This window comes from Stegastes partitus, unplaced genomic scaffold (assembly GCF_000690725.1).
Source record: "Stegastes partitus isolate 25-593 unplaced genomic scaffold, Stegastes_partitus-1.0.2 Scaffold115, whole genome shotgun sequence".
NCBI classification, from domain to species: domain Eukaryota; kingdom Metazoa; phylum Chordata; class Actinopteri; family Pomacentridae; genus Stegastes; species Stegastes partitus.
This window is the reverse complement of record NW_007577846.1, coordinates 190,884-204,637: the sequence shown is the minus strand read 5'-3', so window position 1 is coordinate 204,637 and position 13,754 is coordinate 190,884. Positions and strand designations below refer to the sequence as shown.

The 13,754-nt window shown below is 38.0% G+C and overlaps 1 protein-coding gene across 1 annotated transcript in view; it reads left to right on the top strand.

The window, feature by feature from the left end:
* Window positions 1-3,457: 3,457 nt before the first annotated feature.
* Window positions 3,458-13,754, top strand: part of guca1d (guanylate cyclase activator 1d) — a 14,269-nt gene continuing 3,972 nt past the window's right edge. Inside the window, exons 1-2 of the mRNA XM_008278077.1 lie at window positions 3,458-3,652; window positions 11,046-11,195. Of these exons, the coding sequence (XP_008276299.1) occupies window positions 3,458-3,652; window positions 11,046-11,195 (345 nt within the window). The remainder of the gene's footprint in view (window positions 3,653-11,045; window positions 11,196-13,754) is intronic.

Genomic DNA, 13,754 nt, shown 5'->3' with positions numbered 1-13,754 from the left:
ACATTCATTACAGTGAATTATCAATTTACGTATTGATCAGATGCAGTTTATTGTTCAGAGAACGTCTCCTTCAGTTTCAGCCCGTTTGAACCAAACTCCATTCTCCTGTTCACCGAAAGCATCGCAGAGCGTTTGATTCACCCAAATGACCTGGACTTAACCACAGCCGACCTTTAATTACTCAACCCAACACCAGAGAGCAGAGCCAGAGCTAAGAATCAGCAGCTTTGTCTGGAGTTTCTTAATCAGATCAGCAGCTCGTCCTGTCAGCAGTTAGATCAGAGCTTTTATTAGGTCCACCGAGGACGTAATGATTCAGCCTCTTCGTGAAAAACGAGACCAAAAAAGAACAGACGGAGGCAAAAACAAACACGACAAGGTGACAAAACGAACAGAAAGTGATGCAAAATGATGAAAAAGAGACAAAAAGCAAACACATAGGGATGCAAAATGTGCAGGATCACCAAGAAGAGACAGAAAATGAACACAAAGTGGTGCAAAATGGTATAAAAGTAACACAAAGAGATCCAAAATGATCACCAAGGTACAAATAAATCCATGAAGAGGCAAAAAAAACAACATATAGAGATAAAAATCAATGATAGAGACAAAAAAAAAATCACACCACAAACAGACAAAAAAGGTTCACAAGGACACAAAAAGCCCACATAAAAAAAAAAACTGAAAGTGAAAAAACAATAAAGCGTCACAAAAAATGAACAAAAAATGACCAGAAAGAGACTAAAAGTTTTCAAAGGCACAAAAAGAACACAAGGACACAAAAAACAGACACCAAAAAGATATAAAAGTGAACTAAAGAGACCAAAAAACAAACACAAAGAGACAAAAAATGAACACAGATATACACAATGACGTAAAATCAAAACAAACAGAAAGACAAAAAAACCCAATAACGAGACTAAAAACCAACAACTAGTTGTAAAAAGATACAGAACTGCTACAAAGAGACACAAATATTCACAAAGATACAAAACGACCACAAGGATACAAAAAACACACAAAAGATACAAAACCAAAGAGAAAGACACAAAAAACTCACAGAAAGCGACAAAGAACGACAACAAAGTGTAAAAATGAACACCAAAAGACAGAAAAGACAAAAAGGATCAAAAACCAAACACAAAGGGACAAAAAACAAACACAAAGACGTACAAAATGATGCAAAATTACCACAAAGTGACAAGAAATGAGCAAAAAGACATAAAAACAAACACAAAGAGACAAAAAAAAATGATGCAAAGAGACAAAAGTCAGGACAAAATGAACACAACAAGACAAAAAGACAACCAGGAGGCAAAAAACAAACGAGACAAAAAGACACAGATAATACAGAGACAGAAAAAAAAACAACACAGAGATGCACAACGACACAAACTACCGCAAAGAGACAACAAATGGACACAAAGACACAAAAACCATGACAGAGACAAAAAAAACCCAAACACAAAGACACACAAAATGACTTAAAATAATCACAGAGACTTAAAACAAAGACAAAATTTCCCCAAAATGACCACAGAGAGACACAATGACGACAAAGAGACACGATTAGATTCCTCAGTTCTTCTGCTTCCACGTGGAGCCGTGATGCAGACAGACGTCGGTCCAAAACAGAAAGTTCTGCTGTTTAAGGCTCATTTTCAGAACCGTGTTCTTGCAGTCAGACTGTTCAGTTTTATTGAGTTTCTACGTTGGCGTCTGCATTTTCCTTTTTTTTTAAATTCTCTAATTATTATCTAGTTCTTTAATTTCCAGGTGATGAATTCTGAATAACTTGATGTCTGAGTGACGCTGCACAGGAGCGTGATCAAATCAAGTCCCTTTGACAATAAAAACTGGGTCGTAGTTTCATTCTGTGCACAAACCAAACGTCAAAGTTAATCAGAGTATTTACATGTTTTTAGTTTTGGCTGCTTTTACAGAATTTAGTTAGTTTCAACTTTTCCATCTGTGATAAAGGCAGCCACATGGTTCAGGAGGAAACACTGAGTCAGAAATCTCCACTTCAGTCTCGTTTCTTTTCCATATTCTGAACGTTAAAACACAGACATCCTGTTCTGAACTCTATTTGCTGTTCATCTTTTTGAGGTCGTTTTCGTCCCAAAGTTGGGGAACAGGCCACCGGTCGGTTTCCTAGCGTGTCTCTGGCGGTGGCATCATGAGTTTAACTGGTTTAAATGGTTTAACTGGATCACTACCAACAGCTCTAAGCCCATTAGTGACCGTTATCGGTGGTGACAGCGGCTGCAGCGAACGCCACGAGATCACAGAAACTCAGACGATCAAACGTCAAAGGAAGGAAGTTTTAAAGCCCGACTTTGACCCCAACTGTGGCCTGTCAGTGTCGTCTACAGGGTTAGTCAGTAAATGTCCCGCTTCGATGCATCCCGTTTTATTCTGCAGGTTCAACAAGCGACAGTTCAGACTTTTTAAGACCTTTTCTACTTATTTTAATTCCTGCCTCACGATCAAACCGTCTAACGAAGTCAATGGAATCCAGCAGAGATGATGACGTGTGTTCATAGTGCTAACATCAGTCACAGTCGGTGGTTTTGGCTTCAAATGGGAGACTTGGTTGTTTTTCTTGTCCCACGATATAGTAAACTGGATGTTTTGTTTTTAATGTGACATTTACCAACACTGTATTGACCAAATGAGCGCCACATTCAAACTTCATCTGTGATTGTGTCATAACTGCTTTTTATTTTATCGTCTTCTAGTTCAGATTAGTCTTCTAGTCGTGTGTGGCTCTGTGAACCGTGCAGCGCTTTGGTTCAGTTCTTGTAGTTTTTAAATGTGCTTCATGAATACGTTTGACTTTGCGATGACAAACTGGAGCCCCACTAACGATAACATCTGATCGGCAGCAGCAATCGATTACAAATTGAACTTCTTTAAGGTTCGTATGTGAAGAGTCGAGGATTTTCCAGCCACATTTTATTTCTTGCTGCAAATCTTCTGCAGGACAGAAAACATACGTAAGACTGTTGGGTGCAGATGTCTGAGGGGAACCTCTCGGTCTGGAGCAGGTCGACCCAATGAGCTGGTTATATAACCATCCTGCTTCAGGGCCGGCCCGGCTCCCTCACCTGAACTCGGCAGCTCCTCCTCTGGCCCGCTGGCTCCTGGCAGCCCTGCAGCAGGGCGGCCTGATCTCATTAGGGAGTTATTTTAGGTGCTTTCTTGATTCTTCCTCTGTGACCTAAGAGGGTTAGAGAGTCCTGAGGGTTGCTCTGTGCCTGCAGAGTCGCTGCAGCCTGGATGTGGGCCGGCTCGAACTGAAGTCTGCTGGCCTCGCTTTGGATTTCCAGCCTTTTCGACTCTTTGGTCCGGTCCTGTAGAGGGTTCAAGAGCAGGACGGTCGACCCTCGCCTCGCTCCGGTCTTCCTCCTCCGTCTCTCCTCGAGGTTCTGGCCTCCTCCTCCTCGCTGCAGCCATGGGGAATCACGGCTCCAACCTGGACGAAATCCTGGCCGAGGACATGCACCACTGGTATAACATGTTCATGAGAGAGTCTCCGTCGGGCCTCATCACGCTGTTCGAGCTGAAGGCCATCCTGAACCTGAAGGGCATGAACGAGAACGCCAACAGCTACGTGGACCAGGTGTTCTTCACCTTCGACATGGACGGGGTGCGTTCAGAACACACACACACACACACACACTAGGTCGGAAACACTGGATCAGAACCGGGCTGAGGCTCCAAGTCAGAAAAAAACTCAAAAATTATGTTGATCTGGTCGTTTTTTATCTCACAGTGTGTCGACTCTGTAAGTATGAAAACCTTCTCATCTTCATGGAGTAAAAAGACAAATACAAAAATATTCTCAGCTTTATGTTGTAAAAGTACAAAAATATTCTCAGCTTCATGCGGTAAAAGTATTCTGAATGTATATATATGTATGCTCTCAGCTTCATGTAGTAAAAGTTGAAGTAAAGGTACAAAAATGTTCTCGTCCTCATGCAGGAAAAGTAGCAAAAAAAATTAATAAAAAATTTGCAGCTTTAATCCAGTAAAAGTACAAAAATATTCTTATCTTTGTGTAGAAAAAGAAAAATATTCTCATTTCTATGCAGTAAAAGTACAAATAGATAAACGTTAATGGCTTCAAGTGGTAAAAGAGCAAAAATATTCTCATCTTCATGCATTAAAAGTACAAACAGAAAAACATTTTTGGCTTCATTAAACGTACAAACAAATTCTCATGTTCATGTAGTAAAAGTACAAAAGTTCTGTCAGCCTCATGCCGCAAAAATAAAAATAATCTCAACTTCATTTAGTAAAAATACAAAAAGTTTCTCATCATGCAGTAACCGTACAAAAGTATTCTGTTTTTTGTCGTAGAAATACATAAATATTCTCATCTTTATGCAGTAAGAGAACAAAAGTATGCTGCTCTGCTTCATGTAGCTAAAGTTGCAGTAAAAGTACAAAAATATTCTCATCATTATGCAGCAAAAGCAGAAAAACAATCTCAGTTTCTTGTAGTAGAAATACATAAATATTCTCTTCTTAATGCAGTAAAAGTACAAAAAATTTCTCATCTTCATGCAGTAAAATTAAACAAAAGTGTGAATTTCTACTAATTCTGATAATCTGATAATATTTCTGATAAAACAAAGATTCTTTTCTCATTTTAACTTTAAACCTTTTCACATTGTTCCTGCACATTCTTCTACATTACCAGACAAACGTTATAAAAACACATTTTTTTCACTTCATCTCATCAACACGATGAAATATTATCGCTGCGTGGACGCTTTGGGCTGGAAGCTGACAGACTGTCCAGCTCTCGCCCTTCATTTGTTGTCACTGCTGTAAGTTTGCGTGGCTCCGTCTCTGTAAGGAAGCGAACTTCATTTATTTATAAGGCTCTCGATTGATTGGATTAAGCTGCAGGTGGCAGCTGCTTTCACTCACTGTTGGAAATCCCGTTTTACTTACTGCAACCTGGAATAACTTTATCCTTCAGGGCGAATCAGGTTTTCACTCTCATCTGACTTCACTTCCTGGTGCTCCCGGTTTGGCTGATTTGTCTTCTTTATCCTCCTGCTTTCATCACTTTACTCATTTGCATTTATTATATATATATTTTTATCACCAGTTTTTCCTATTTGCGTCTTTTCTCGGCCGTGTTGTGATTGAGTTTCCAAAAATGTTGTTTTACTTCTTTTGTATTTTTGCACGAAATGAGTTGAAATGACTGCTGTGAGTTGGGTCATGCAGCATTTCGACGACCAAAACAACACATAAACCATCTTAAATTGAAAAAATATTTCAACTTTCGGTGAACAAAAGACTAAATTCAACCCCCGCTGCTCCGTTTCTGTATAACCTCCAGGTTTCCTCATTCATGTCTGCAGTCAGAGCAGCTGACGAGCCAAAGACGTTTTAATTTGGCGAGTCATTAAGGAAGTCTAAGAGCTATAAAAGTCGACGTAATCGGACCTGGAGCTCTCTCAGAGTTCCTGGCTCGAGGAACCTTAATGACGTAAACCCCGATGCTGGACAAACAGGTTTTTCTGTTCAGGATCAACAGGAGGAACTTTTTTTGGATGATCTGCAGCTTTATTTATTGCAGAGTCGTCCGTTTAGGTGTTTCACAGCTTTTTGTTTTCCTTTGCTCCTGTTGCATTTTCAGTCACTGTTGGCTCATTTTTCTCTGCGACGTAAAGTCCTGCAGCTCGATGGAAACAGAACAACCGCGACCAGAAGGAGAAAGAAGTCAAACATGTTTTCTGTGCAGCCTGATACGGTCATAATCCCATAAATCAATAAAAGCTGCACGTGATGATTATTTGGTTCGATATTTCGCCGGATGCATCGTCCAACTTACTGTTTTTGAGCCGTGCTGCTTTTATTTTATTGATCCAGTTTGTTTTGTTTTCCTCTTGTTGTTTAATCTCTGTAGTTAGAATGCCATAAATCATAAAACTTACATTTCTCTAAATATTCACTTCACAAAAACTAAAAAAAAACATCCACAGGGGAAGCCGATGCTCGTAAACTGTTGGTACTTCAGATATTTAACTATGTACAGTCTCTACAAACTGGAAGACGTTTCACGGTGCTGGATGGATCTTCCAGCTCCTCTTCTTTAACCCATGCTGCAGCCGCTTTACTGGCCGTTTGCATTAAGCTCTACTATTTAAATGAAGGGATTCTGATGATGATTTGGTTGATACGTCTGACAGAACTGGCGACATTTTGATGTTCAGACGGTTAAATGATTAGATTAAAGCTGATAAAGTGGCATCAGAGTTTCCAACAAGGATGAAAATCACTTTCATGGTGATTGTTGCTCCAGTTAATCCAACGTTTGTGCCACGTGTTGGTAGAAGATCAGTGAAAATTCAGATTTTAGTCCGATTTACCTCAAACAAATTCAAAGAAGGTAAAAGTCTTGATGGACACCTTTACAGGAAACAATGTGCTCATGTTTTGCTCTTTAAATGCAAAAGTTTTGCCTTACTTCCTGTGTGTATGGACTGTGCATCTGTGCATACGTGTGTGTTTATTCATTATTAGATTTGGCTTGTTTTCTATCTCATCACACGTTTGAGATTCTTACAAACTGATGGACGCTAACGTCAGTCTCTGAGCTATCTTCTCTCATCTGATGCGTCTTTTCCTATTTTGTTCCTCGATACTCAAACATAAAGTACCGCTACTTGATAAGTTCCTTCAAAATTAAACTGTGCAGGTATTTATAGATCAGCGTCCGGTCGCATTGTCGGAAAACATCCTAGAACTTAGCTGAAAAATACAAGACCTGTAATATAAAGATAAAAAAACAATAACTGTGACGTCCTCTGTCCGGGTTTATGCAGCAAGATGTGAATTAAAGTCCGACTATGAGGATAAAAGTCAAACGTTCTGGTATGTTTGGGGTTTCTGCAGGTTTGTCAAATTGAAGACTTTATAAACATCTACTGAGGGAAAAACGTCAACGAAAACCAGCAGAGAGGAATTTTTTATCATTGTTTCAATAGAAGATCTTTCTACAATTCAAGCGTTTTGTCGATCGTACAAATACAAATGTGTAAACTTGTTTTCTTGTCTCACATCGAATCAAGTTTTAAAAATACCGATAATGAGAGCAGCAACAAAAACAGAATAACATGAATACAGATATGAATACTGAAACTGAAAGAGGAGCAAGATAACAACTGATAAGACCGATGTGTAAAACACATGTGCATCTTTACTTTGTTTTAAATTGTCAGTTAATATTTGGGGATACTTGGATATTTACAACTTGGGCTTTAACATTTTAATGGGAAACTTAAAAAAAAAACAACGTTTTTAAAGGTTGCAAATTACTGTCATGAGAGTTGTTATGGACGACGAATGTAGTTAATAAAAAGATTCATCCTAAGTAAATTTAAACTAATTAAAACATCATTAATTGCGGCTGTGTTAATGAGCACCTGATAAAAACGCTAATAATTTGTTTTTCTTTTTTTGTTGCATCTTATTTTCTTTGAACAGAACCTCACTGTAAAAAAACAACAGTGAAACTCGCGCTGATATTGACTTTATGATCTGATTTTCTCTGTTTGAAGCTTGAACCACGACGACTTGTGATCTGAGTCTGAGTTTTATATGAAGTCAGAAAAACGTCCAACTGTGTTTGAAGCTAAAAATCACATTTGTGCTTTATTATTCTGAATTAATGCAACTAAACGCACAACTTTAATGCAGAAATCCTGATGTGACATCAACAGACATTTGAACCATCTGAAGCTCAAAACCCACCAAGGCGTGTGATCTTTATGGTACTTTATCCAAAACATTTCATCTGTTTTTAAAGAAATGGTAAAAATACACCATTTTCTCAAACCAGATCCTGCAAAAAATAAAAATAAAAAACTAGAAATGTGGTGCTCCACGGTGTAAATGAGAAACCAAAACTATCTCTGCAGTAAAAACGGTGACGTACGAAAACTCTGGGAACGTTTAGGTGGAGTTGGTTAAAGTGCAGAATAAAACTGTCTGTCGTGTTGATCGGTACACTTCAGAGATATTAAATACGACCTTGTTTATTGCTGTAGTTTGAAGTCTTATTTAACCCTCGGAACCCCAAAACCTTTGCATGAAAACAAAATCATCAAGATGACAATTTATCAGAGAATTAAACTGTAAAATGATTTTAAAAATTGTTGGATTTTCAATTTTTCGACGTGCCATCAGTACGTTTAACCAAATCGAAGCTTAAAAACTGTGATATTTCATGAAAACCACTTTATTCTACTTCTCTTTTTGAAAATAAAATTGCCCAAAATAAACCACTTGCATCAGATTCTGGGAACAAAATCAAAATAAACCTGCTTTTTCTCGACAAAACCGTGAAGCCACGTCTGACTTTTCAACTGAACTGCAGGCAGTGTGTCGGGAGGAGACGACAAAAACAGTAAAAAATCAAACAAACTAGATCTATAAGTAAACGCAGCACGGCTCAAAGACAGCGACCAGAGGAGCCAGCTGTTGGACGATACATCCAGCACGGTGAAACATTTCTACAGCTGATGAGCAGAGTAGCGAGAAAAAAGTCACTAGTGTAAATAGTAAACAAATTATATAACATGTGGAGCCACGATTTGTTTTGGGAGTTTGTTTTATTTGTAAAATTAATAAGTTAATTAGTAAATCTTCTTCTTTTTTCTATTTTCATTAAATGATTTAAACTGCATCATGCTGCACAGAAGACACTCCAGAGCTCTCTCTCCTTCCAGTCTTGGTTGTTCTGTTTCCATTGAGGACTTTATGTTCCAGTGAAAAATGAGTGAAAACGCTGCTGGAGCTGGAAGATACATCCAGCACGGTGAAACATCTCTACAGCTGACGTGTGGAGCAGAGTGAAAAAGTCTGAAATAGTAAAAATTCTTTTTATGATTGAGTTCTAGTCGTGGTTCTTCAGTTTCCATCGAGGTGCAGGACTTTATATTGGAGAGAAAAATGAGCCACAGTGAGCACAAATGTAAAAACAACAACCGAGTTCAGAGGGTTTCGAGGTGAAACCAGAAGTCTTGTTGTCATATTTAACAGCAGTTAGTGAAAATATCCAAGTTTAGGTTATATAAAATAAAAAACAAACGAGGCTGTTGCTGTGGAACCTTCAGCAGCAGGACTTCCCTCCGTCTAATTGGTTTACGGCGTCAGCATGAGGAGCTGTGATCCTGGCGGCCGGCCGGCTAAGTGGATTCAGACGGTGCAGCCATGAAGCTCAGCGAGGACGTTCTGGGAGCTCAGGACATCTACTGACGGTTAAAGACGCATGTGGTCGTCTCTTTAAACCAGCGGCGCCTCTTTTAAATAACAACATTTCTAAATGATAAATACTTCTTCCCTCTGTTTCTCCGTAAACTAACAATCAGTCGTGTTTCTGGTGTTTAGAAACTGGAACATTTTGTGGAAGAAGAAAATGGAAATGAACTGAAACTTCGATTAATTGTTAAAATCCAACTTGATATTGTCAAATTTTATTTCATCTTGTTTTTAGTAGTTTTTTTCCCTCTCATTTAATATCATAATAAAAACTTTTACTTTGAAAACCAGATTTTTCCCTATTTATATTTATTTTCTGTTGTTTTACTTCATGCTACTTTTTTAAGAATGTAATTAGTTTTTCATCCACAGGCCCACGTTTTCATTTTTATTTCAATCAGTCAGTGCTTTGTCTTTTGGTTTAATTGAGTCACTAATTAATTTTATAACTATTCATTTATTTATTTTTCTCAAAAGCTGATAAGAAAAAATGACTTGATTTTTTCCCCATAAAGCCACTTTTTAATATATTTTTCATTTCATAGGGTCACTTTTTTTTTTCAAAATGCTTCATTTCCATTTTGTTCTATGTCAGAAAGTCACTTATTTATTTATTTTAAACAAAAGAGGTCACTTTTTTATTGAAAGTTCTGCTTTTATGTCACTTTAGTTTTTGGTAAATGGACTGCACTTAAATAGTGCTTTTATCCAAAGTGCTTCACAGTGTTTCTCATTCACACACATTCATAAATCAGTGGTGACAGAGCTGCCATGCAAGCTGCTGCCTGCCACTGGGAGCAACTTTGGGTTCAGCGTCTTGCCCAACGACACTTCCACTGTGGAGGGAATCGAACTACCAACCATGCGATTAGAGGACAACCCGCTCTAGCACCTGAGACACAGCCGCCCGCCATTTTTCTCTTAACGTCACTTTTTCATTATTTTAATCGAGGTTTCACTTTTTTATTTTACGATATTTCTTGGTAACAGCACTTTAGATATTTTTTTAAATTTTTTTTTTTTCTTTTTTTTTTTTACCTCATGAAGTCTACTCTTTAGGTCACTTTTTATTTTCTATTATTTTTAATATTTGACTCTTTTTTTGGTCATTTTTTAATGTAATTTCATTTCATTACGTCACTTCTTTATTTCCCTCACTCTTAAGGTCACTTTTACATTTTTATTTATTTCTTGTTAATATTTTTATATTTCCAGTCGTCACTTTCTGATTTATTCTTTCATGTCACGTCATTTTATTTCACGCCAGTTTTTTATTTATTTTTTAATGCCATGATTTTATTTCAGGAAGTCGCTTATTAAACATTTCATGAACTGTTTTCATAACATCACTTTTAAAAATGTTTTTATTCAATTCAATTTCACGGTCCTGTTCAATCATATTTCATTTATTTAGTTATTTTCTGAATTTATTCTGTCACTTCAAAATCACATCAAAGGCTTGTTGGCGCATATTAAAAACAACTTATTTTATTAAAAACTTATAAATTTAAATTTAAAATAATGTGTTTAAAAATAGTTGAACACTGTTTGGCTTCACAAACTAGAACTTTGACCGAATAAATCTAAACGACACTGACTTTTTATTGTTGGTTTCAATGTTTCATGCATTATTTGTGGAATTTTGATGCTGAGCTTTAATTTAGGGAAACAAACGTTAGAAGTAAGGTGTGAATTTGAGATGATTTGGAGGGTTCGTGCACCCTGGTGACGTTTTAACGCCTGGTTTCTGTCTGCAGGACGGCTACATCGACTTTGTGGAGTACATCGCAGCCATCAGCCTGATGCTGAAAGGAGAAATCAACCAGAAACTAAAATGGTATTTCAAACTGTTCGACCAGGACGGCAACGGAAAGATTGACAAGGAGGAGCTGGAGACCATCTTCTCGGTAAATGACACACAACATCATCACAGGTGCAGACAAAATGTTGTCAGGGAGGATCGACGATCAACGAATTTAAGATTTCAGTCATTAGTTGATCAACCAACGACTATGAAAAGAAACATCCGGTAATGAAAACAACCAAATGTGGACAATTTGTAAAACCAAACAACAAAAACAATGTGAAGCCCAGAAGAATGTAAAAGTTATTTGTGTTTTAATTGAAGCTTCAACAATAATTGATGAGTTGACAGCTATTTAATTAATGGACGACTACTTGGATAACTGTAATTCTCTTAGTTTGACATTCCAGCGTCTTAAACGTGAATATTTCCTGTTTTCTTTCCTCCTCTGAGACAGTAAACTACATATCTTTAGGTTGTGGACAAAACAAGATATTTTTGCAACCACTAATGAACATTTTTCACCATTTTCTGACATGTTATAAACCAAACAGCAAATCGATTCATTCAGAAAACAACAACAATGAAAATAAAAGTAAGTTGCAGCCTGAGTTTTAATGTGAAGGAGCTGCAACCCTCCCAAACCTCCAAACCGGGGTTATATTGAAAAATTTGCCAAAATGACACCATTTACCAGCCAAACACTGTAAAAACAAGAACAGTTGGACTTTTCAACTTTCCGACGGTCCCTGAACTACTCATCAGTGACATGTTGTCAGAAAACTCAATCTAAACTTCTAAACTTCTAAATGTCAAAAATCACAAAAAATAAACCGTTTGCCCTCAACAAATTCTGTAAAATACAAAAAATTCAGAGCTCTGTAGCACAACTGACAAGCTGTGACTGATACTCCTGCGACCAACAGTCACGCAGCAATAAATAAAATTAAAAGTAAATGAACCCGGCGTGACCGTACAGAGGAGCAGGTTGTTGGATGATACGTTCAGCGCGGTGAAACATCTCTCTGCAGCTTTTTATGATTCATGGCGTCGTAGCTGCACAGAATATGCGTCTGAGTTCTCTCTCCTGCTTCCCGGTTGCTTTATATCGTAATGAACAATGAGCAAACAGCGAGAAAATAAAAGCTACGTGGCCACAGACTGCTCAGAGTTTTAAGCGCACGTTTGAAATCTTGCAGCTAAAAGTTGAATTTGCTCCTTTTCTGTTTTTTTCTTCATGTCTCAGATTGTTGTGATCTTTTGTTTGATTTTACTTAAAGTCTCCTCAGACTTGTCCAGTTTATTCAGCCGGTTGTTCCTCCTGCGAGAACTGAGCTCGGAAAACTGTCAGACCTCATCAGGCTTGGACAACTTAGGTCGACCTCAGAGGCCAAGGAGAGGCGGAAAGTCGGCCGCTTTGTCTATTTTTAATTCCCGTCTTAAAGGAAATTTAAAAATCGTAATGTGTGCAAACCTAATAGTGGAATTAATGACTGAGTGTCTTCACCATGTTGGATTTACAATTTGTACACTTTTATTCATTCATTCTGGGGTTTTTTTTGGTTATGTATTCAGAGGAAATGTCTGAAAACTGAATGCGAGCTTCCTCTTGCAGGTATTTTATAGCTTTAAAGATTGGGAATCGAGAGTCTGCCGAAGGTCTGAGTTGATTTTCATCACTGAGCAGCGAACAGGCAGCGAGCTGACCCGCAGTCTGCAGCCCCGACTGAAAACTGGGCTGGATTAGCTCTGAAATTAGACGAGTGTTAATCTGCTGAATGAGCTCAATCTATCAGCCGACAGGAAGCCGCTGGAAGTGGGACGAGTGACTCCGACCCAATTAGTTGAGAAATCAAAGCGTCCTGAGTGACGACTTCAGAGAGACGAGGCTGCTGTGGAGCCTCGAGAAAGGTCAAACAACGATCTGAGCTCACGATTCAGCGTTGAAAAGACTCCTACACTTTGTCTGACCTGCAGAAACACATTTATTTGCTGTGTGTCAGTGTTGGGTTTTCATCTGGAAAAGGCTTTGCCTCATTCAGCCACCGTCCTGATGAAGGCCTAGCACCAGAACGTCACAAATAAATGGACTTTACAAGTCAGACAGTGTGCAGGAAGGTCTCTGTCTCCTCTTCCACACGTGAAATCGACGGGCAACGTTGGTCAAAACATTAAAAAGAAAACGGAAAGACGAAAAAATCAATTGGAAATCAAAATGAGGAGTTGATTCTGTGAAAAGGCAAAATGTGAATGTAAAGATTGATAAAGTCTTGCTGGAAAAGGAAAACCTTCTAAACTCTGCAGCTGCAGGTGATACAGAAACAGAGCAACGACAAAAAAATCTGACTGTTGCCGTCGAATTGCTGCACGACTCGACTCACACATTTCTACTTTACACACAGCGTTTAGGCTGCTGTTGAGCAAAATACAGAAGAATTAAAAAAAAAAAAAATCAGACCTTGTTTGTTGCCGTAGTTTGTGTGTCGAACTTTAAGGCTTTAAATCCTGAAATGCCAAATATTTACAGGCTACTTATTTAACATAAGATGACCAAAATGACATCATTTATCTGAGAATGAAACTGTAAAAATACAAAACAATAGTCAGATTTAAAATTTGTCAACAGTCCCAATCATACACAACATGCCATCGGTAAGTTTAA